Source organism: Lampetra planeri, chromosome 61 (genome assembly GCF_965212315.1).
Source record: "Lampetra planeri chromosome 61, kcLamPlan1.2.h2, whole genome shotgun sequence".
Classification (NCBI taxonomy): domain Eukaryota; kingdom Metazoa; phylum Chordata; class Hyperoartia; order Petromyzontiformes; family Petromyzontidae; genus Lampetra; species Lampetra planeri.
The window spans coordinates 1267799-1289026 of NC_136167.1; the positions used below are offsets into that span (position 1 = coordinate 1267799).

Consider the following 21228-nt stretch of genomic DNA (forward strand, 5'->3'; position numbering starts at 1 on the left):
GGTGATGTGGTGGTGGTGGTGTAAGTGGAGGGTGATGTGGTGGTGGTGGTGTAAGTGGAGGGTGATGTGGTGGTGGTGTAAGTGGTGAGTGATGTGGTGGTGGTGGTGTAAGTGGAGGGTGATGTGGTGGTGGTGGTGTAAGTGGAGGGTGATGTGGTGGTGGTGGTGTAAGTGGTGGGTGATGTGGTGGTGGTGGAGGGTGATGTGGTGGTGGTGGAGGGTGATGGTGGAGGGTGATGTGGTGGTGTAAGTGGAGGGTGATGTGGTGGTGGTGGGTGATGTGGTGGTGTAAGTGGAGGGTGATGGTGGAAGTGGAGGGTGATGTGGTGGTGGGTGATGTGGTGGTGTAAGTGGAGGGTGATGGTGGAGGGTGATGTGGTGGTGTAAGTGGAGGGTGATGTGGTGGTGGTGGTGTAAGTAGAGGGTGATGTGGTGGTGGTGGTGGAGGGTGATGTGGTGGTGGAGGGTGATGGTGGAGGGTGATGTGGTGGTGGTGGTGTAAGTGGAGGGTGATGTGGTGGTGGTGGAGGGTGATGGTGGAGGGTGATGTGGTGGTGGAGGGTGATGTGGTGGTGGTGTAAGTGGAGGGTGATGTGGTGGTGGTGGAGGGTGATGGTGGAGGGTGATGTGGTGGTGGTGGTGGTGGTGGTGTAAGTGGAGGGTGATGTGGTGGTGGTGGTGGTGTAAGTGGAGGGTGATGTGGTGGTGGTGGTGTAAGTGGAGGGTGATGTGGTGGTGGTGTAAGTGGTGGGTGATGTGGTGGTGGTGGTGGTGTAAGTGGAGGGTGATGTGGTGGTGGTGGTGTAAGTGGAGGGTGATGTGGTGGTGGTGTAAGTGGTGGGTGATGTGGTGGTGGTGGAGGGTGATGTGGTGGTGGTGGAGGGTGATGGTGGAGGGTGATGTGGTGGTGTAAGTGGAGGGTGATGTGGTGGTGGTGGGTGATGTGGTGGTGTAAGTGGAGGGTGATGGTGGAGGGTGATGTGGTGGTGTAAGTGGAGGGTGATGTGGTGGTGGTGTAAGTAGAGGGTGATGTGGTGGTGGTGGTGGAGGGTGATGTGGTGGTGGAGGGTGATGGTGGAGGGTGATGTGGTGGTGGTGGTGTAAGTGGAGGGTGATGTGGTGGTGGAGGGTGATGGTTGAGGGTGATGTGGTAGTGGTGGTGTAAGTGGAGGGTGATGTGGTGGTGGAGGGTGATGGTGGAGGGTGATGTGGTGGTGGAGGGTGATGTGGTGGTGGTGTAAGTGGAGGGTGATGTGGTGGTGGTGGAGGGTGATGGTGGAGGGTGATGTGGTGGTGGAGGGTGATGTGGTGGTGGTGTAAGTGGAGGGTGATGTGGTGGTGGTGGAGGGTGATGGTGGAGGGTGATGTGGTGGTGGAGGGTGATGTGGTGGTGGTGTAAGTGGAGGGTGATGTGGTGGTGGTGGAGGGTGATGTGGTGGTGGAGGGTTATGTGGTGGTGGTGTAAGTGGAGGGTGATGTGGTGGTGGAGGGTGATGGTGGAGGGTGATGTGGTGGTGGAGGGTGATGTGGTGGTGTAAGTGGAGGGTGATGTGGTGGTGGTGGAGGGTGATGTGGTGGTGGAGGGTGATGTGGTGGTGGTGTAAGTGGAGGGTGATGTGGTGGTGGTGGAGGGTGATGGTGGAGGGTGATGTGGTGGTGGAGCGTGATGTGGTGGTGGTGTAAGTGGAGGGTGATGTGGTGGTGGTGGAGGGTGATGGTGGAGGGTGATGTGGTGGTGGTGTAAGTGGAGGGTGATGTGGTGGTGGTGGAGGGTGATGGTGGAGGGTAATGTGGTGGTAGAGGGTGATGTGGTGGTGGTGTAAGTGGAGGGTGATGTGGTGGTGGTGGAGGGTGATGTGGTGGTGGAGGATGATGTGGTGGTGGTGTGAGTGGAGGGTGATGTGGTGGTGGTGGAGGTGATGGTGGAGGGTGATGTGGTGGTGGAGGGTGATGTGGTGGTGGTGTAAGTGGAGGGTGATGTGGTGGTGGTGGAGGGTGATGGTGGAGGGTGATGTGGTGGTGGTGTAAGTGGAGGGTGATGTGGTGGTGGTGGAGGGTGATGGTGGAGGGTGATGTGGTGGTGGTGTAAGTGGAGGGTGATGTGGTGGTGGTGGAGGGTGATGGTGGAGGGTGATGTGATGGTGGAGGGTGATGTGGTGGTGGTGGTGTAAGTGGAGGGTGATGTGGTGGTGGAGGGTGATGGTTGAGGGTGATGTGGTAGTGGTGGTGTAAGTGGAGGGTGATGTGGTGGTGGAGGGTGATGGTGGAGGGTGATGTGGTGGTGGAGGGTGATGTGGTGGTGGTGTAAGTGGAGGGTGATGTGGTGGTGGTGGAGGGTGATGGTGGAGGGTGATGTGGTGGTGGAGGGTGATGTGGTGGTGGTGTAAGTGGAGGGTGATGTGGTGGTGGTGGAGGGTGATGGTGGAGGGTGATGTGGTGGTGGAGGGTGATGTGGTGGTGGTGTAAGTGGGAGGGTGATGTGGTGGTGGTGGAGGGTGATGTGGTGGTGGAGGGTTATGTGGTGGTGGTGTAAGTGGAGGGTGATGTGGTGGTGGAGGGTGATGGTGGAGGGTGATGTGGTGGTGGAGGGTGATGTGGTGGTGTAAGTGGAGGGTGATGTGGTGGTGGTGGAGGGTGATGTGGTGGTGGAGGGTGATGTGGTGGTGGTGTAAGTGGAGGGTGATGTGGTGGTGGTGGAGGGTGATGGTGGAGGGTGATGTGGTGGTGGAGCGTGATGTGGTGGTGGTGTAAGTGGAGGGTGATGTGGTGGTGGTGGAGGGTGATGGTGGAGGGTGATGTGGTGGTGGTGTAAGTGGAGGGTGATGTGGTGGTGGTGGAGGGTGATGGTGGAGGGTAATGTGGTGGTAGAGGGGTGATGTGGTGGGTGGTGTAAGTGGAGGGTGATGTGGTGGTGGTGGGGAGGGTGATGTGGTGGTGGAGGGTGATGTGGTGGTGGTGTGAGTGGAGGGTGATGTGGTGGTGGTGGAGGGTGATGGTGGAGGGTGATGTGGTGGTGGAGGGTGATGTGGTGGTGGTGTAAGTGGAGGGTGATGTGGTGGTGGTGGAGGGTGATGGTGGAGGGTGATGTGGTGGTGGTGTAAGTGGAGGGTGATGTGGTGGTGGTGGAGGGTGATGGTGGAGGGTGATGTGGTGGTGGTGTAAGTGGAGGGTGATGTGGTGGTGGTGGAGGGTGATGGTGGAGGGTGATGTGGTGGTGGAGGGTGATGTGGTGGTGTAAGTGGAGGGTGATGTGGTGGTGGTGGAGGGTGATGGTGGAGGGTGATGTGGTGGTGGTGTAAGTGGAGGGTGGATGGTGGAGGGGTGATGTGGTGGTGGAGGGTGATGTGGTGGTGGTGTAAGTGGAGGGTGATGTGGTGGTGGTGGAGGGTGATGGTGGAGGGTGATGTGGTGGTGGTGATGTGGTGGTGGTGGAGGGTGATGGTGGAGGGTGATGTGGTGGTGGTGGAGGGTGATGTGGTGGTGGTGTAAGTGGAGGGTTCCTTACAGACCTTGTATGCCACCCGTACGGGACATTTTTTCCCGAGTCCCAGCGGTGGTGACATGTGCTTGAGCAGCTCGTACATTTTCGTGTACGTTATGCGTCCTCTGCGCAAACCATCATCGCGTTCCAAAAATATATATAAAAATAATGTAGAAGCAAACATAATCATAGTGATAGAATAATCATAGTGATAGAATAATAGTGATATAATAACAGAATAATAATAGAATAATAATAGAATAATAATTGGCGGCGACGGTGATTAGAATCCAATCGACCGGGCGGGTTTTTTGTAAACGGAAATAAAATCGTGTAACGCAACGATGGTGGTGGGGTGGTGGGGGGTAGCGTCGATTTTGACAAATGTACGATTTGTATTTGTAATTAAATTGATCAATTGAAGAGAGGATTCATGGACGTGGCGATATTCTCGGCGATTGCAACGAAATAATGTGGAAATAAAAAATAAATAAGACCATGGGACAAGATAGCGAATTACATTTTGTTTTAGTTTTATCGGTTATATATATGAGATTGAGGGGTAATGAGTTGAGTCAAAGTCACGGTTTTACGGTAACAAAGTTAGTCAGATTGTAAAAATAAAGAAAACACGATCCGCTTGACCGAATTCATTGTAACGGTAACGATTATTTGAAATCGCGGAATATATGATAGTCGTAATAACATGTTACAATTGTTTTTTTTATTGGGGTGGATTGTTTATAAATCATTAAATAGCATTGTGGAAAAACGATAGCGGCCAACAGGTAACAAAAGATCGGTGTCATTTAAAATATCGAAATGATAACGACATGGACAGGATCGTACCAGGAGTGGTTGGCAAGAAAAGGGGTGGAATGTTTTTGGGAGTTTTCTCCGATTGTGCGATGGAAGAAGAGGGGAGAGACGAGACCAGAGAGACAGAGACGTGGTGGGGAGGAGAGAGAGACAGAGAGACAGAGAGAGAGACATAGAGAGACAGAGAGAGACATACAGAGAGAGACAGAGAAAGACAGAGGGAGAGAGAAACCCATGGACCTTACAACAACAACAAAATGTGTAACAATATAAACAATGTAACAAAACGATAATGGTCACGGCGTCTAAACAAGAAATAAAAAAACGGAAGCACAATGAACATAACATAATAAAATAACGTAATAAAAGATGAATTTAATGAGACGGACGTAATAAGTCAGGAACATAACGAGACACGAGTGGGAGAGAAGAGGGCACACAGCATGTTAGCGACACGCGGCGGCACTTTGACAAAAGGCGAAGGCGCAGCACAGCAATTGATCTCTATGTGCTTGGCCTACTCCTCCACGCCGAGAGAGACAGTCTTGGAAGAGGCGGGAGGAGTACCCGCCACACTCTACCCCACCGCCACATGCGCCTTGCCCATCGCGGACAGGCTGACTGACATTCTGACCGATAGACTTTCTCACCGACTGACTTTCTCACTGACTGACATTCTGACCGATAGACTTTCACACTGACTGACATTCTGACCGATAGACTTTCTCACTGACTGACATTCTGACCGATTGACTTTCTCACTGACTGACTTTCTCACTGACTGACATTCTTACCGATAGACTTTCACACTGACTGACATTCTGACCGATAGACTTTCTCACTGACTGACTTTCACACTGACTGACTTTCACACTGACTGACATTCTGGCCGATAGACTTTCTCACTGACTGACATTCTGACCGATTGACTTTCTCACTGACTGACTTTCTCACTGACTGACATTCTGACCGATAGACTTTCTCACTGACTGACTTTCTCACTGACTGACATTCTGGCCGATAGACTTTCTCACTGACTGACATTCTGACCGATTGACTTTCTCACTGACTGACATTCTGGCCGATAGACTTTCTCACTGACTGACTTTCTCACTGACTGACTTTCTCACTGACTGACATTCTGGCCGATAGACTTTCTCACTGACTGACTTTCTCACTGACTGACATTCTGACCGATTGACTTTCTCACTGACTGACTTTCTCACTGACTGACTTTCTCACTGACTGACATTCTGGCCGATAGACTTTCTCACTGACTGACATTCTGACCGATTGACTTTCACACTGACTGACTTTCTCACTGACTGACTTTCACACTGACTGACATTCTGGCCGATAGACTTTCTCACTGACTGACATTCTGACCGATTGACTTTCTCACTGACTGACTTTCTCACTGACTGACTTTCTCACTGACTGACAGACTGACCGATTGACTTTCACACTGACTGACTTTCTCACTGACTGACTTTCTCACTGACTGACTTTCTCACCGACTGACTTTCTCACTGACTGACATTCTGACCGATTGACTTTCACACTGACTGACTTTCTCACTGACTGACTTTCTCACTGACTGACATTCTGACCGATTGACTTTCACACTGACTGACTTTCTCACCGACTGACTTTCTCACTGACTGACTTTCTCACTGACTGACTTTCTCACCGACTGACTTTCTCACTGACTGACAGACTGAATGACTGACTTTCTCACATAGAGACCCACAGACTCACACAGTACACAGAGAGAGAGAGCCATAGTACTGGACTCAAATAGAGACCCAACGACTTCCAACGGAGTCCCGTAGACTTAGCAGCACTGCCCTCGTGTGTCAAACCGCGGGTCGCAGGGGTCATCTGACCATACTTCACCGCGCTGCTCATTGCGGGTTTGTGGATTACACGAAGCGCGGACGGGAGAGTGTCAGGCGACAGGATTTTGCGCGGCACTGCCCTCTGCTGACCATTGCATAGCACCGCAGGCCCTGAGGAATATAAAACTAGAAAGGAGATGCTATTTATTTCACAGGTTCAAGGCCCACCACTGAGTAATGTAGCTCTGTTGTCAGAAGCGAGCTGGCCATCGCAAGCGATAGCTCAACGTAGTGGCTCGCCACCATCGTCATCATCACGTGGACATTCATAGCGGCAGCCACATCCCTCTCAACACGTGGTGACGTTGATTCTGACAGTGGTGAGGGGAAAAACCGGAGGCCCCGGAGAAAAATACACGCGACCACGGGGAGAGAGAGACACGTAGACTCCAAATATACAGCAGCAGGCGTCAGGGTCAGGGGTCGGGATCGAACCCACGACCTCCTGCATACCAGGCGAGGTAGTTAACATCTCGTAAGTATAATAAAAAAATAATCAGTGAATGTAAAAAAATGGAAAAAACCGACGATGCCAGCGAGGGAGGGAGGGGGTGGGTAGGGCAGCAGGTTCAGCGGCGGTGGCGGGCAGAGAGGCTGGGACGGTGAGGAGGGAGACGGAATGGGAATGGTGCGGACTCGCTCGTGGGCCCTGCTCGAGCGCTTGTGCCGCTCCGCCATCACAGCCACCGCCGTCGTCACCACCATCAGCCACGCTCTCTCTGCTGCTAGATGAAGGCCTCCCCCCTTCCCATATCCGAGCTGTCCGCTGTCATCGCTCGCGGCCCTTGGCGACGATCCCTTGGGCGGAGGTTCGCGGCGTGAATGCGGTGGGCCGCCCTGGTTATCGCTGCGTCAAAGAGCCCCTGGTGGCGCCACCGTGCGTGGCGCTGGCCCGTGCTCCACATTCTGGCGGATGTGGAAGCCCATGCCGCAAGTTTCTCATTGTGGATTGACACCTTGCGACGATCAATCATCGCCCCCCCCCTCCACCTCCTGCCCAGACTATTACACAGGGACAGCTGCCACTGGGGGTGCCCCTAGGTGAGACGACACAGCAGCAATCACCGCCACCACCACCACGCCTCCCATGCTGCGAGACCACCGCAGGCTGCGTCTGTTGCTCCAGGAATTTAAAGCGCCCAGAGCACGTGGACTAATTATAATAATGAAAGTTACAATGATAGGTACGATAGGTATACTCAATATAACCTAAGCCAAACTACGGACCGTAGTTTGGCTTCAACGAAGAAGGAGGAGGAACAGCGACACGAACTCTCTCTGCTGAACCCCTTAGACGTGGCTGGAGGAAGTAGCAGCAGCTGCAGCTGCAGTAGCAGCAGCTGCAGCAGCAGTAGCAGCAGCAGCTGCAGCAGCAGTAGTAGCAGCAGCAGTAGCAGCTGCAGAAGCTACTGCTGCTGCTGCTGCAGGACCTCCACATTGGCATCGAGCTCCTGACCATCGCTGCTGCTAGCATCACGTGCAGGAACAGCACAGAATTGTGACGATGATCGTAACGCTGCTGATGACAACGCTGCTGATGACGCCCCTCATGATGCTGCTGCTGATGATGCTGACGGTGAAGGTGCAGCAGACACGGACGACGATGGCAGCTGGCCAGAGTAAGCCCCCCCCCCCCCACCCCTCTCGTAGTCTGCACCTTGTAGGCCACGCGCTGTGGACACCGCTTGCCCAGCCCCAGCGGAGGCGAGATCACCCTCAGCATGTAGTAGAGGTCCCAGAACTGGATACGCCCGCTAGCAGCCATCGTCCGCAGCGGTGAGGTGGGGTGGGTGGGGTCGGGGCAGCAGGCAATGGCAGGGGTGAGGGGTGAGAGGGGTGAGTGGGGTGAGGAGGTGTGACGGGGGCGAGGGGGGGTGAGGGAAAGAGGGGTGAGAGGGGTGAGGTGAGAGAGGGTGAGGGGAGAGAGGGTGAGGATGGCACGTAGTGGGGGGTTAGCGTCTGGAGGGGGTGGGGGGGAGGCATCGGAGCGCTGCTCCAGCGAGGTTCGACCGTTGCGACATCCCCAGCACTCCGGGACCCGGTCAGCGCCACTGCCGTGCCGCTGGCGGCGTCACCGGGGAGCGCCGCTCTGTGCCGGGGCCGTGCCGCGGTGCCAACGGCAGCGGCGGTAATCACCCCACACATCTGCTTCCTATCAAGGCGCCTCCCGAAAGTTTATATTTTCATCGATATTAACCGGAAAATAAACACATTGAACGTGTAATCTTGACTTTAAGCTGTCGTGACTGCAGGAATTCATACTCTTTGGGTCTTTCGGTCTTTCGGTAAAGTCACGTAGATAGAAAAATACTACAAAATCACGATGTCCTCAGGTGAAAAAATAAAAATACATAAAAAATATTTTCCCACCTGAGGACGATTGCTATTATTTTTCTATCTACGTGACTTTACCGAAAGACCCAAAGAGTAACATTGAACGGGTGTATTTTTCAAAGTGAATTAATCTAGTGCCCCCGCTGGCGTTGGGGTCGGGCGAAGGGATTTTTAACCATGCGGCGTCAGCGGCGTTCACCCGGGGAGCCGTGGGGCTTGCTGTGGCGCTGATGGCCGCTTAAAACCGGAGCAGCGCCTCTCGCAGGAAGGGGGGGGACGGGGGGGGGGGATGGCGGTAAACAAACAAAAAGATGGCAACAGCAACACAACAAGGCTTGGTGAAGTGTGGCGAGTGACGTTGCAAGCGGCAGGATTTGGGTCCGCGCCGGGAATGGATTCTATCATGAATAATAATTTACTAAAATGTCATCGTTTGAAAGTTTCATGTTAACTGTTTCACGGGGCCTTGTTTTTACCGTTTTCCTTCCGTCTCCCCATTTCACCCAGAGGAGTTGAGCACATCTTAGCGATGTGAAAAATGAGGAAGCGAATGTCGAGCGGTGATCGTGCTGCATCCGGGGTCGCGACGTCGTCGTGACGCGAAGAAGAATCCCTTCGGAAATCCCCCCTCCTGCTCCCACCTCCTCCTCCTCCCCCCTCCTCCTCCTCCCCCCCTCCTCCTCCCCCCCTTCCTCCTCGTCATTAGAGAGCGACCCCGCAGAAGCGGATATTACAGAGCTACCACTGAGATGCCGACTTCTTCAAGTGACACTGGACATCCGTGAAAAGGAGCTCTCGTATCTCATTGGATGCCTCCCAGCATAAACAAATATTCAGATTCTGACCCTCTGGTTCACACAGAAGGGCCCACGGAAGCGGATATCACAGAGCTACCGCCGAGAGCCCCGACTTCGCCAAGTGATTTGTAGTCCACGGTAACATCTGGGCATCTGTGAGAAAGAGCTTTCTTGGGCATCGGATTCCTCCAGTACAAAGATTCAGATTGTGATCTGCTACAGATGAGGTTATACTGTCACCTATCTCTGTCTCTCTCTCTCGGCCTGGCTATTTATCCATCCATGGGTCTGTCTGTCTATCCATCCGCTTATACTATTGTTGATCTGTCGATCTGTTGAACTGTCCATCTCGTCTGACTGGCGTGCCTCTAACATCGGTCTGTACAGTAAATATGTGCGTGTGTCTGTCTCCTGCTGGGTCAGTCAGTCAGTCAGTCTCTTTGTGTGTCCAGCAGTGCGTCCGTCTCTCGCGTGTCTGCGATGTCCCGTTAGTGGGGGGCTCTGTGCGGTCCTCTGGGATGCGTCATTAGTGGGGGGCTCTGTGTGGTCCTCTGGGTTGTGCCATTAGTGGTTGGCTCTGTGCGGTCCTCTGGGATGTGTCATTAGTGGGGGGCTCTGTGCGGTCGTCTGGGATGTGTCATTAGTGGGGGGCTCTGTGCGGTCCTCTGGGTTGCGTCATTAGTGGGGGGCTCTGTGTGGTCCTCTGGGATGCGTCATTAGTGGGGGGCTCTGTGCGGTCCTCTGGGATGTGTCATTAGTGGGGGGCTCTGTGCGGTCCTCTGGGTTGCGTCATTAGTGGGGGGCTCTGTGCGGTCCTCTGGGATGTGTCATTATTGGGGGGCTCTGTGCGGTCCTCTGGGTTGCGTCATTAGTGGGGGGCTCTGTGCGGTCCTCTGGGTTGCGTCATTAGTGGGGGGCTCTGCGGGCTCTACTCACGTAGCCGCGGGGTCGTACTCCCCCCAAATCCTCACAAACTCGTCCAGGTGGTGCGGGCCCAGGATGGAGGAGTCTCGTGTCAAGTACTCAAAGTTGTCCATGATGACCGCCACGAAGAGATTCAGCATCTGGTGACCGGACACACGGGGACGGGACACGGGGAGACGGGACACACAGAGACAGGACACACAGACGGGACACATAGGGACGGGACACATGGGGACAAGGGGACATGGGGACAGAGTCAATTAATGCCCCAGCAGGTTCGAGTGCCAAGGTGATTTTGCCGAGCCAAGGTGAGCAGTCAGGAGGACCGGGATGGCAGTCTCACTCGTAAGAGGGTCTGGGCGAGTCGGTGGGTTAGAGAGTAGGTGAGTGGGTGAGTGGGTGAGTGGGTGAGTGAGTGGGTGAGTGAGTGAGTGAGTGGGTGAGTGGGTGAGTGAGTGGGTGAGTGAGTGAGTGGGTGAGTGGGTGAGTGGGTGAGTTCCAGTTGATTTTGTGTAACGGTGTCAGATCTCAAGAGACCAGGATGAATCTCATTCGTCGAGGGGACATGGGGTCATGGGGTCTGGGGTCATGGGGTCTGTTGCTGCTACTACACCGGAGGTCCAGCCTCCTCCATGGCACCACCACCACCTCCCGTGTTAGTGACCCCAGAACAACGCCCAACGGCCAAACAGCAACACTGCTACTGCTGATGCTGATGCTGTTACTACTGATGCTACTACTACTACTGATGCTGCTACTACTGATGTTACTACTGATGCTGCTACTGCTACTACTGCTACTACTGCTGCTGCTGCTACTGCTACTACTGCTGCTACTACTGATGCTGCTACTACTGATGTTACTACTACTGCTACTACTGCTACTACTGATGCTGCTACTACTGATGCTGCTACTACTGATGTTACTACTGCTACTACTGATGCTGCTACTACTACTGCTGCTGCTGCTACTACTGCTGCTGTTACTACTACTGCTGCTGCTACTACTACTACTGCTGCTACTACTACTGCTGCTGCTACTACTGATGTTACTACTGCTACTACTGATGCTGCTACTACTACTGCTACTACTACTGCTGCTGCTACTACTACTGCTGCTACTACTGATGCTGCTACTACTGCTGCTGTTACTACTGATGCTGCTACTACTGATGCTGCTACTACTGCTGTTACTACTGCTACTACTGATGCTGCTACTACTACTGCTACTACTGATGCTGCTACTACTGATGCTGCTACTGATGCTGCTGCTGCTACTACTGATGTTACTACTACTGCTGCTGCTGCTACTACTACTGATGCTGCTACTACTGATGCTACTACTGATGCTGCTACTACTACTGCTGTTACTACTGCTACTACTGCTGTTACTACTACTGCTACTACTGATGCTGCTACTGCTGCTGCTGTTACTACTACTGCTACTACTGATGCTGCTACTACTGCTGTTACTACTGCTACTGCTGCTGCTGTTACTACTACTGCTACTACTGATGCTGCTACTACTGCTGTTACTACTGCTACTGCTGCTGCTGTTACTACTACTGCTACTACTGATGCTGCTACTACTGCTGTTACTACTGCTACTACTACTGCTGCTGTTACTACTGCTACTACTACTGCTGCTACTACTGATGCTGCTACTACTGCTGTTACTACTGCTACTGCTGCTGCTGCTGTTACTACTGCTACTACTACTGCTGCTACTACTGATGCTGCTACTACTACTGCTACTACTACTGCTGCTACTACTGATGCTGCTACTACTACTGCTGTTACTACTGCTACTGCTGCTGCTGCTGCTGCTACTACTACTGCTACTACTACTGCTGCTACTACTACTGCTGCTGCTGCTGCTACTACTACTGCTACTACTACTGCTGCTACTACTGATGCTGCTACTACTACTGCTGTTACTACTGATGCTGCTACTACTACTGCTGTTACTACTGATGCTGCTACTACTACTGCTGCTACTACTGATGCTGCTACTACTACTGCTGTTACTACTGATGCTGCTACTACTACTGCTGCTACTACTACTGCTGTTACTACTGCTACTACTACTGCTGCTGCTGTTGCTGCTGGTGCAAGTGACGCACCAGGAAGGAGCAGAGGAAGATGAAGGAGACGAAATAGAAGTAGGCGAAGTCGCTGCCACAGTCCTTCTCGAAGATGTCCGTGCCCTTGGCGCACTCGCGCCCACTCAGGCACGCCAGCATGATCTCGTGCCACGCCTCGCCCGTCGCGCTCCTGCACACGCAACGCACACGCCACACGCACCACACATGCCACACGCACACGCCACACGCACCGCACACGCCACACACACACACGCCACACACACACGCCACACACGCCGCACACACCGCACACACCACACACACCACACACACCACACGCACCACACGTGTTAGCATCCGTCACGCCAGTGACGTGGCGGCCTGTCTGTTTTGCGGCGCTGGCGGCGATGCTGTGATTCAGCGCCATTGTGGAGGCAGTGGCCAGGGCTGGTGGATCGCCACACCGACGTCGCCAAGCTCACTCCCTACCCGTGGGTGGGTTATCATGGTGCGCACCGTGACAAGTCTGTTTCTGATTGCAAGCTATCATCAAGTCTGCATAAACCACACGTGCTTGTGGCAAAACATGCAACAAACACTCGTGTCTCTGACGATGACAGTAGAAGTGTTACGCGTCGTCTCTGAAACTGATTGGGCTACATCGGAGGTCCAGCCTCCTCCATGGCACCACCACCACCACCTCCCCCCCACCACCACCACCTCCCCCCCACCACCACCACCTCCCCCCCACCACCACCACCACCTCCCCCCCACCACCACCACCTCCCTCCCACCACCACCACCTCCCTCCCACCACCACCACCTCCCCCCCACCACCACCACCTCCCCCCCACCACCACCACCACCTCCCCCCCACCACCACCACCTCCCCCCCCACCACCACCACCACCTCCCCCCCACCACCACCACCTCCCCCCCACCACCACCACCTCCCCCCCACCACCACCACCTCCCGTGTTAGTGACCGCAGAACAACGCCCAACGGCCAAACAGCAACAGAGGCCAATGCCAGCATCACAAAGTATATGTCGTTCATATGACATTCACATGACATTCACATGACATTCACATGACGTTCACATGACGTTCACATGACGTTCACTTGGCATTCAAATTACGTTCATATGTCGTTCATATGACGTTCACATGCATTCACATGACATTCACATGACGTTCACTTGCCATTCAAATTATGTTCATATGGCGTTCATATGACATTCACATGCATTCACATGACATTCACATGACGTTCACTTGGCATTCAAATTATGTTCACATGACGTTCACATGACGTTCACATGCGGGGTACCTGAAGAGCAACATGAGTGCCTGGAAGAAGTTCTGGAAGTTGTTGTGCTCCTTGATGGCCGTGTCGTCATTCAGCTTGATGTTACCAAACACCTGGGGTAGGGTGACGGGTGAGGGGTGAGGGGTGAGAGGTGAGAGGTGAGGGGGTGAGAGGTGAGGGGGTGAGAGGTGAGGGGTGAGAGGTGAGGGGGTGAGAGGTGAGGGGTGAGAGGTGAGGGGTGAGTGGTGAGAGGTGAGAGTCTACTGTGTGTGTGTGTGTGTGTGCGGTGTGTGTGTGTGAGTCTACGGTGTGTGTGTGAGTCTACAGTGTGTGTGTGTGTGAGTCTATGGTGTGTGTGAGAGTCTATGGTGTGTGTGAGTCTATGGTGTGTGTGTGTGAGTCTATGGTGTGTGTGTGTGAGTCTATGGTGTGTGTGTGTGAGTCTATGGTGTGTGTGTGTGTGTGTGAGTCTACGGTGTGTGTGTGAGTCTATGGTGTGTGTGTGAGTCTATGGTGTGTGTGTGTGTGTGAGTCTACGGTGTGTGTGTGTGTGAGTCTATGGTGTGTGTGTGAGTCTACGGTGTGTGTGTGTGTGAGTCTATGGTGTGTGTGAGAGTCTATGGTGTGTTTGTGAGTCTATGGTATGTGTGTGTGAGTCTATGGTGTGTGTGTGTGAGTCTATGGTGTGTGTGTGTGTGTGAGTCTACGGTGTGTGTGTGAGTCTATGGTGTGTGTGTGAGTCTACGGTGTGTGTGTGTGTGAGTCTATGGTGTGTGTGTGAGTCTATGGTGTGTGTGTGAGTCTATGGTGTGTGTGTGAGTCTATGGTGTGTGTGTGTGTGAGTCTATGGTGTGTGTGTGTGTGAGTCTATGGTGTGTGTGTGTGTGTGAGTCTACGGTGTGTGTGTGTGAGTCTACGGTGTGTGTGTGTGTGAGTCTACTGTGTGTGTGTGAGTCTACTGTGTGTGTGCAGTGTGTGTGTGCAGTGTGTGTGTGTGTGCGGTGTGTGTGTGAGTCTACGGTGTGTGTGAGTCTATGGTGTGTGTGTGAGTCTATGGTGTGTGTGTGAGTCTACGGTGTGTGTGTGTGTGAGTCTATGGTGTGTGTGAGAGTCTATGGTGTGTTTGTGAGTCTATGGTATGTGTGTGTGAGTCTATGGTGTGTGTGTGTGAGTCTATGGTGTGTGTGTGTGAGTCTATGGTGTGTGTGTGTGTGTGAGTCTACGGTGTGTGTGTGAGTCTATGGTGTGTGTGTGAGTCTATGGTGTGTGTGTGTGAGTCTATGGTGTGTGTGTGTGAGTCTATGGTGTGTGTGTGTGTGTGAGTCTACGGTGTGTGTGTGAGTCTATGGTGTGTGTGTGAGTCTATGGTGTGTGTGTGTGTGTGAGTCTACGGTGTGTGTGTGTGAGTCTATGGTGTGTGTGTGAGTCTACGGTGTGTGTGTGAGTCTACGGTGTGTGTGTGTGTGAGTCTACGGTGTGTGTGTGTGAGTCTATGGTGTGTGTGTGAGTCTATGGTGTGTGTGTGAGTCTACGGTGTGTGTGTGTGTGAGTCTATGGTGTGTGTGAGAGTCTATGGTGTGTTTGTGAGTCTATGGTATGTGTGTGTGAGTCTATGGTGTGTGTGTGTGAGTCTATGGTGTGTGTGTGTGAGTCTATGGTGTGTGTGTGTGTGTGAGTCTACGGTGTGTGTGTGAGTCTATGGTGTGTGTGTGAGTCTATGGTGTGTGTGTGTGAGTCTATGGTGTGTGTGTGTGAGTCTATGGTGTGTGTGTGTGTGTGAGTCTACGGTGTGTGTGTGAGTCTATGGTGTGTGTGTGAGTCTATGGTGTGTGTGTGTGTGTGAGTCTACGGTGTGTGTGTGTGAGTCTATGGTGTGTGTGTGAGTCTACGGTGTGTGTGTGAGTCTACGGTGTGTGTGTGTGTGAGTCTATGGTGTGTGTGTGAGTCTATGGTGTGTGTGTGTGAGTCTATGGTGTGTGTGTGAGTCTATGGTGTGTGTGTGTGTGAGTCTATGGTGTGTGTGTGTGTGAGTCTATGGTGTGTGTGTGTGTGTGAGTCTACGGTGTGTGTGAGTCTACGGTGTGTGTGTGTGTGTGTGAGTCTACTGTGTGTGTGTGAGTCTACTGTGTGTGTGCAGTGTGTGTGTGCAGTGTGTGTGTGTGTGCGGTGTGTGTGTGAGAGTCTACGGTGTGTGTGTGTGAGTCTACGGTGTGTGTGTGAGTCTACGGCGTGTGTGTGTGAGTTTACAGTGTGTGTGTGTGTGAGTCTAAGGTGTGTGTGTGTGTGTCTACGGCGTGTGTGTGTGTGTGAGTCTACGGCGTGTGTGTGTGTGTGAGTCTACGGCGTGTGTGTGTGAGTCTACGGCGTGTGTGTGTGAGTCTACGGCGTGTGTGTGTGTGTGTGAGTCTACGGCGTGTGTGTGTGAGTCTACGGCGTGTGTGTGTGAGTTTACAGTGTGTGTGTGTGTGAGTCTAAGGTGTGTGTGTGTGTGAGTCTACGGCGGGTGTGTGTGTGTGAGTCTACGGCGTGTGTGTGTGAGTCTACGGCGTGTGTGTGTGAGTCTACGGCGTGTGTGTGTGTGCGAGTCTACGGCGTGTGTGTGTGAGTCTACGGCGTGTGTGTGTGAGTCTACGGCGTGTGTGTGTGTGTGAGTCTACGGCGTGTGTGTGTGAGTCTACGGCGTGTGTGTGTGCGGTGCCGACCTGCATGCCGATGATGGCGTAGATGAAGAAGAGCATCGCGATGAGGAGGCACACGTAGGGCAGAGCCTGGGGACGCACGGCACGACGCGGGCACGTGGGCGCACAGTCGGCGCAGGGACACGAACGATGGGCACAGCGCTCCTCGGACAGACCGCGCTCGGACAGACCACGCTCGGACACCGCACTCACTTGGACACTGAACTCACTCGGACACCGCACTCAGACACCGCACTCAGACACCGCACTCAGACACCGCACTCAGACACCGCACTCAGACACCGCACTCAGACACCGCACTCACTGAGACACGGCACTCACTCGGACACCGCATTGACTTGGACACTGAACTCACTGAGACACGGCACTCAGACACCACACTCACTGAGACACTGAACTCACTCAGATACCACACTCACTGGGACACCGCACTCAGATACCACACTCACTGGGACACGGCACTCGGACACCGCCCTCAGTTCGGGCGTCACGAGCAGGCTGCGTCGCCGTCGCCGCCCGCTGGAGGCAAGCGGCGACTGCGACTTCGCTCCGTGCGGGGCGCACGCACCTTGAAGGACTGCACGAAGGTCCACAGCAGGATGCGGATGGTGTAGCCCTGGCGCAGTAGCTTGATGAGCCGTGCCGCTCGGAAGAGCCGCAGGAAACTGAGGTTCAGATTCTTCTTCTGTTAGAGGGGGGGGGAGGTGGTCAGTGGGGGGGGGGGGGGGGGGGGGGGCGAGGCCGCTCGCGTGTCCGTGCGTCCATCCACCGTCTCGTCCGCGTGTCCGTGCTGTGTGCGTGCGTGCGTGTGCGCGTGCACGTGCGTGCGCGTGCGTACGTGTGCGTGTGCACGTGTGTGTGCACGTGCGTGTCTATTCTATTCTATTTTGGATCTATAAAGGCGCCTATCGCCGAGGCGCTTGGCCGTGCTTGCCAACTACGGTACAAAATGGCCGACTAAGGGAAAGACGGCTGGGGTAGTACGGCCGTGAGTAACCGGGTTTGGAAAAATAATGTTGATACGACAGCAGGGGAAGGAGGTGATGGTGGAGGGGGTTGAAGGAGGAATGGCGGGAGCCTGAGGGTGGGTGGTACGGTCAGCAGCGGGATGGAGGAGAGATGCAAAAGCGAGACGAAGCAGCGGCTGGCTGGCGACCGGTGCCGCTCACCTTGATGAGCTCCGTCACCACGATGTCCGTCACGCTGCCAATCACCGTGACGAAGTCGAATATGTTCCACGAGTCCTTGAAGTAGTTCTGAGCAGACGCGCGTCAAAAAAAACAACAACGACAACAACGATGACGACAACACGGCCGTCCATCGCCGTCCGCCACCACCCGTCTTCCGTCTCTGCATTTGTCAGCGCCGTCAGCCGTGGTGGTCAATCCACTGCTGGATTAACGGCCGCGGCCACGGTCCCTCAAACCCATAGTCCCTCAGTCCCACAGTCCCACAGTCCCTCAGTCCCTCAGTCCCTCAGTCCCACAATCCCACAATCCCTCAATCCCACAGTCTCTCAGTCTCACAGTCCCTCAGTCCCACAGTCCCACAATCCCTCAGTCCCACAGTCTCTCAATCCCACAGTCCCTCAGTCCCACAGTCCCACAATCCCTCAGTCCCACAGTCTCTCAATCCCACAGTCCCTCAGTCCCACAGTCCCACAATCCCTCAGTCCCACAATCCCTCAGTCCCACAGTCTCTCAGTCTCACAATCCCTCAATCCCAGAGTCTCTCAATCCCACAGTCCCTCAGTCCCACAGTCCCACAATCCCTCAGACCCACAGTCCCAGAATCCCTCAATCCCACAGTCTCTCAGTCCCACAGTCCCACAGTCTCTCAATCCCACAGTCCCTCGGTCCCACGGTCCCACAGTCCCACAATCCCACAGTCCCACAGTCCCACAGTCTCTCAATCCCACAGTCCCTCAGTCCCACAGTCCCACAGTCCCACAATCCCTCAGTCCCACAGTCTCTCAATCCCACAGTCCCACAGTCTCTCAATCCCACAGTCCCACAGTCCCTCAGTCCCACAGTCCCACAATCCCTCAGTCCCACAGTCTCTCAATCCCACAGTCCCACAGTCCCTCAGTCCCACAGTCCCACAATCCCTCAGTCCCACAGTCTCTCAATCCCACAGTCCCACAGTCCCTCAGTCCCACAGTCCCACAATCCCTCAGTCCCACAGTCTCTCAATCCCACAGTCCCACAGTCCCTCAGTCCCACAGTCCCACAATCCCTCAGTCCCACAGTCTCTCAATCCCACAGTCCCACAGTCCCACAATCCCTCAGTCCCACAATCCCTCAGTCCCACAGTCTCTCAATCCCACAGTCCCACAGTCTCTCAATCCCACAGTCCCACAGTCCCTCAGACCCACAGTCCCACAATCCCTCAGTCCCACAGTCTCTCAATCCCTCAGTCCCACAGTCTCTCAATCCCACAGTCCCACAGTCCCACAATCCCTCAGTCCCACAATCCCTCAGTCCCACAGTCTCTCAATCCCACAGTCCCACGGTCCCACAGTCCCTCGCCGTGACAATCCGCCTGGCAACCGCTACACCGGCTGGCTGGCCGTCCGCTCAGCTGCTTGGCTGACCATACTTCACCACGCTGGTCACCACGGGGCGTCCAAGGTGGAGGGATACAAAATTGGTTGTGATATCCGCTCGCTTACTGATTATGGTTGGAGGGGGGGGGGTGGGGGCGTGGGGGGGGCGCAGTGACCGCCTGCGCGCCAGCCGGCAAAAACTTTCTCGCTCTCCCTGTCTGCCTCGTGGCGTTTTTATAAAAACGCGACCAGCGGCGTCAACTTCTCCCGTGGCGTTAGGGTGGAGGTGCGGAGCGGCTCACCAGGATCCCGAAGGCGATGATCTTGAGCTGGCACTCCATGAAGAAGAGCACGGTGAAGACGATGTTCAGGTATTTCAGCACTTGCTCATACTCCACGGGGGCGTTGTGAAACTGCGCGGGCAGAACCAACGACCGTCACCATCGTCATCATCATCACGGTCGGCGTCGTGACGGTCACCACGATCGTCGTCAATGTCGCGATTATCATCGTCGTCGTTGTTAACATTATTTTTGTCTTCATAATCATCGTCAACATCATTATCATCAGCAGCGTCATCAATGTCAGCGTCGGCGACGACATCGTCATCATCGTCAGAATTTAACACCCAGGAAGTGATAATGATTGCGCCGTCGCTGCCACCACCACCGTGACCACTGCGACCGTTATCACCGTGGCTGTGGTGATGGCGTTCCATTTTGCCACGGGGGAAAAATAAAGAAAATTCCCATTTGATCAAATGCGAAATATAAATTTGTCGCGTCCGTCGCTTTTTCATCGACTCGCTCGCCACGTGCAACCTCGGCTCGGCACGGCATGGCTCGGCACGGCATGGCTCGGCACGGCATGGCTCGGCACGGCATGGCACGGCATGGCACGGCATGGCTCGGCACGGCATGGCTCGGCACGGCATGGCTCGGCACGGCATGGCTCGGCACGGCACGGCTCGGCTCGGCACGGCATGGCTCGGCACGGCATGGCTCGGCACGGCATGGCTCGGCACGGCATGGCTCGGCACGGCATGGCTCGGCACGGCATGGCTCGGCACGGCTCAGCATGGCCCGCCCACCCCCCCCACCCCGCCACGCCCCCCCCCACCCACCTTCATCATGAGCACGACGGTGTTGAGGGCGATCATGGTCATGATGAAGTACTCAAAGGAGGAGGAGACGACGAACTTCCACATCTTGTACTGGAAGGTGTTGCGGTTCTGGGGCATGTGCTTGGTCAGCGGCTTGGCGCTGATGGAGAAGTCGATGCAAGCGCGCTGCGGCACGCACACCGCACACACACCGCACGCACACCACACAGACACCACACGCACACCGCACAGACACCACACGCACACCGCACAGACACCACACGCACACCACACGCACACCACACGCACACCGCACGCACACCGCACGCACACCGCACGCACACCGCACGCACACAACACGCACACCACACAGACACCACACGCACACCGCACAGACACCACACGCAGACCGCACGCACACCGCACGCACACCGCACGCACACCACACGCACACCGCACGCACACCACACGCACACAACACGCACACCGCACAGACACCACACGCACACCGCACAGACACCACACGCACACCGCACAGACACCACACGCACACCGCACAGACACCACACGCACACCGCACAGACACCACACGCACACCGCACGCACCCGGTACACACACCACACGCACACCGCACAGACACCACACGCACACCGCACAGACACCACACGCACACCACACGCACACCGCACGCACACCGCACGCACACCGCATGCACACCGCACAGACACCACACGCACACCACACGCACACCACACGCACACCACACGCACGCCACACGCACACCACATGCACACAACACGGACACCACACGGACACCACTCGAACACACGGATGGGACAGTGGATGGACAAATGCACGGACGGACAGGACACACAGATGACCGGCTAGAGAGACGCGACAAGAGGTACGCAGACTCGAGGGAGGGAACGGCACGGGGACGATCGGCACGAGGAGGGCGCCGACAATATCGACGAAGATCAGAACACCGCACACACACGCACACACGCGCACGCACGCACACTCACGCACGCACCTCGTTCTTCTCGAGGCTGTACTCGGACATGACCTTGTCGCCCTGCTCCTGGAAGGTGATGATGATGAGCGCCACGAAGATGTTGACGAAGAAGAAGGGGAAGACGATGAAGTAGACGACGTAGAAGATGGCCATCTCCATGCGGTAGCCGGGGCTGGGCCCCTGGTCCTCGTAAGTTGCCTGCACCGAGCGCATGAGCACCC

At 54.9% G+C, this 21228-nt stretch overlaps 1 protein-coding gene across 1 annotated transcript in view; it reads right to left on the minus strand.

Annotated features, from left to right (window-relative positions):
• LOC144736608 (voltage-dependent P/Q-type calcium channel subunit alpha-1A-like) overlaps positions 1 to 21228 on the minus strand; it is a 141966-nt gene that overhangs the window by 32517 nt on the left and 88221 nt on the right. The window contains 10 exon segments of the mRNA XM_078619175.1: positions 3510 to 3606; positions 10266 to 10393; positions 12376 to 12526; positions 13667 to 13758; positions 16348 to 16413; positions 16913 to 17029; positions 17514 to 17600; positions 19192 to 19302; positions 20013 to 20177; positions 21026 to 21227. Of these exon segments, the coding sequence (XP_078475301.1) occupies positions 3510 to 3606; positions 10266 to 10393; positions 12376 to 12526; positions 13667 to 13758; positions 16348 to 16413; positions 16913 to 17029; positions 17514 to 17600; positions 19192 to 19302; positions 20013 to 20177; positions 21026 to 21227 (1216 nt within the window).